At 36.7% G+C, this 3,232-nt stretch overlaps 1 protein-coding gene across 1 annotated transcript in view; it reads left to right on the top strand.

The window, feature by feature from the left end:
* Positions 1–2,817, top strand: part of LOC108368157 (peroxidase-like) — a 7,321-nt gene extending 4,504 nt beyond the window's left edge. The window contains exons 2-3 of the mRNA XM_017622943.1: positions 1,782–1,993; positions 2,069–2,817. Of these exons, the coding sequence (XP_017478432.1) occupies positions 1,782–1,993; positions 2,069–2,817 (961 nt within the window). The remainder of the gene's footprint in view (positions 1–1,781; positions 1,994–2,068) is intronic.
* The last annotated feature ends 415 nt before the right edge of the window (positions 2,818–3,232 follow it).

The raw sequence follows: 3,232 nt of genomic DNA, 5'->3' as shown, positions 1-3,232 counted from the left end.
ATGGGATAGGTGACCTGGGCGGGGGGGGGGGTGGCGCTCTCTCTGCATTTATCAAGCGAAAAATCTCCGCAAATTTGGTGTCCGACATGTAAAAGAATGCATTAATTTCCAAAAAAAAAAATGTGTACTTGGATTAATTCCCCTTCTTAGTTTGAACACTATACTTATTTCGTCTGTACAGTCTAAAGTCCTCCGATTGATTACTGGACGCCCGTGTTACGTTAGAAATGCTAACTTCCAGAAGGATCTACTCATGCCAATAGTTATGGGTGAAGTGAAAAGACTAAGTAAAATACTATCAGGTCTCTTTTTATGCGTTGTTTTTTAAGCGGATTTGAATTTATGCGGGTTTTAAAACCATTTTTTTGCTGTAGCGATTTTGCTTCTTAGAGAGGTTTTATTAGTTTCATCAGTGTGTAAGAGACAATGCTTCTGATAAATAATTTGTCTTTGTAAATATTCTTACATAATTCATGTATTTATTGTGGCATTTTTTTGTTTTTAGTTAAAATGCAGAACAAAAGTTTTACATGGAATAACAAGTGTAGAAGAGAAGAAATAAATTGTTTTTTTTGTTGCTTAATATTGACTCACTGGATTTTTATGCTGTTTTTTATTTTTTATTTTTTACATGGAGTATCTGAATTTATGCGGTTTTTGAAAATTCTGGAACGCATCCCCTGTTTTTGTATGAAAGTAAATAACATTTTTATGCAGCTTTCTGAGGAATGCAAGTACCGCATAAAACAAGGCCTAAGGCTATCTCCGGAAACTCCAGGAGAACCCTAACGAACTAGCTCAAAACCTACTACTCCACAGAGGTTATACCCGACTGAAAAAGAAGTCCATAAGAGACAATTTTGCCGCGGCCATACACTGAGAAAAAAAAACGCGTTGTAAAAATAAAAAAAGTTTATTTGATTACCGTTTAAAAATGTTCGTTTTTAAATCAAGTGAAAAGTCTTAACAAAATGGATTTTTTCATTATACATACACTACGTATAATGGAAATATTCAAATTAATTAATTAATTTTCACTGCACGAAAGCATATATGTATACAAAGCATATGCAAAGCGGTGACAACACATACATACATACATATGTACATACATGGTACGACATCATGCACTAATCGCGCGCTGTGATGTTGATTCAAACTCAACATTTGAAAACACATTTACATGTATGGCTGTAGCTGAGTGTGCAACGACGCTTGATACAATTGGTTGCTGCCAAGAGCGGCTGGGTATAATTACCATCAGACGGAACATAAAATTCAATTTTTTTCTTCTTAATTTTTATTTCGTATAACGAAAAAGCATCTGTGCACTTCGCAACGACATATTTTATAACGTACATACTCAAATTTAAAACGAGTTGGGTTGGTGCTCTTTCATATGCGTATTTTTATAAATTTAGCACGTTTTTTTTTTAATTCTAAAATTTTTTTCCCTCAGTGTACTAGCACGAGCGATATATTTCACCAATTGTAATTTTGCACTCAATATATTTAATTTGAAAAAATAAACGATTTCCAAGCAGTGGCAAAGAAAATCACAAACTTTTAGTTTTTAGAATTTTCATAATTATTGTTAGATTCGCAATTTGTAATGAAAAAATTCTTGATGTAAGGCGAATAAAAAAAATCAAATCAGCTGTTCAATTAACACCACCTGGTATGAAATCGCTTTGATTAGCAATAGCAAATATAGCAATTTGTTTGGAAGTCACCCGTATAAATGCATATTTCAATCTCTAATAGCTATTATATTTTTCTAGATACGGACGCTTGCTATCATCGAAGTACGGGGATGGCATTTCGTCGCCGTCTCGATCAATAACAGGCGAAGAGTTGCCGAATGCAAGACTTATTTCACTAGTCGTTTTTGGGGAACTGGATGTTCCGGATCCACAATTTACATTAGTCAACATGCAGTGGGGTCAAATATTAACACATGACATGAGCATGCAGGCTGGTGGAACCCAAGCCAGTAAGTATTGAGCCTATTAAGAATGTTATCATAAATAGTTCGTTGCTTCAAACTATTCGTTTTACAATCAATAAGGGAAACATCCAACACGTTGCTGTACTGATGACGGTCGCCTTATTGCCACGAATGAAGCACATTCAACATGTTATCCTATTGTGATACCACCTAACGATCCCGCCTACTCCCAAGTGGGTACAGAATGCCTAGACTTTGTGCGAACTCTAACAGACCGTGACATTAATTGTTTATATAATAATGGTCCAGCAGAGCAATTGAGTGCTGTATCATCTTATGCCGATCTCTCACTTGTTTACGGAAATTCTATACAGCAAAATAGTGAGATACGGTCTTTTGAGGGCGGCCGAATGTTAGTGGATCAACGAAGTGGGGGTGAATACCTTCCCCCATCCCGAAATGCCACTGGTGATTGCGATGCCGCCCCGGCCGGTGAGGTGTGCTATCAAGCTGGTGACATTCGGGTAAATCAGAATCCCGGATTAGCCATTTTACATACCATTTTACTGCGAGAGCACAATCGCATCGCTGATACTTTGGCTAAACTGAATCCGCATTACAACGATCGGACACTATTTCAGGAGGCACGTAAAATAAATATTGCACAATATCAACATATAAGCTACTATGAGTGGTTACCTATATTCCTTGGATTGGAAAATATGCTAAAGAACCGACTAATTTACAAAAGCGCATCTAACAATTTCATCAATGATTTCGTTAGCTCTATTGATCCGTCCGTTTTGAATGAACATGCAACAGCAGCATTTAGATATTTTCACTCTCAAATCGAGGGGAGATTAGAGTAAGTACATATAGCTATGTTCATTGTAATTGCAGCGCCAACCTGCATCACATTGTTGCAGTGGCGTAACTATATCAAATGAGGGGGGAAATTCGGTAGAGTTTAAAAAACATTAAAATTTTTTGGTTTACAGGGACGAATAAGTATTGAAAATGCGCTTTTAATAACTTTACTCATTTTTAGTTAATATAGTTTGCAGGACGAATTTAGATGATGAGGTCGTGCGTATATTAGTCCTAAAACAAAAAAAAATATATTGAAAATTTTCAAGGCTATTTCTTCTTCTTCTTCTTTTTTGGCGCTGTAACCGCCTAAGCGATTTTGGCCGAGTTCAGCAAAGCACGCCAGTCGTTTCTCCTCTGTGCCAACTGACGCCAATTGGAAACGCCAAGTGAAGCCAAGTCCTTCTCCACCTGATC

Source organism: Rhagoletis zephyria, unplaced genomic scaffold, assembly GCF_001687245.7.
Source record: "Rhagoletis zephyria isolate East Lansing unplaced genomic scaffold, Rhagoletis_zephyria_1.1 Rzeph_scaffold_02979, whole genome shotgun sequence".
Taxonomy (NCBI): domain Eukaryota; kingdom Metazoa; phylum Arthropoda; class Insecta; order Diptera; family Tephritidae; genus Rhagoletis; species Rhagoletis zephyria.
This window is presented reverse-complemented; position numbering and strand designations above follow the sequence as displayed.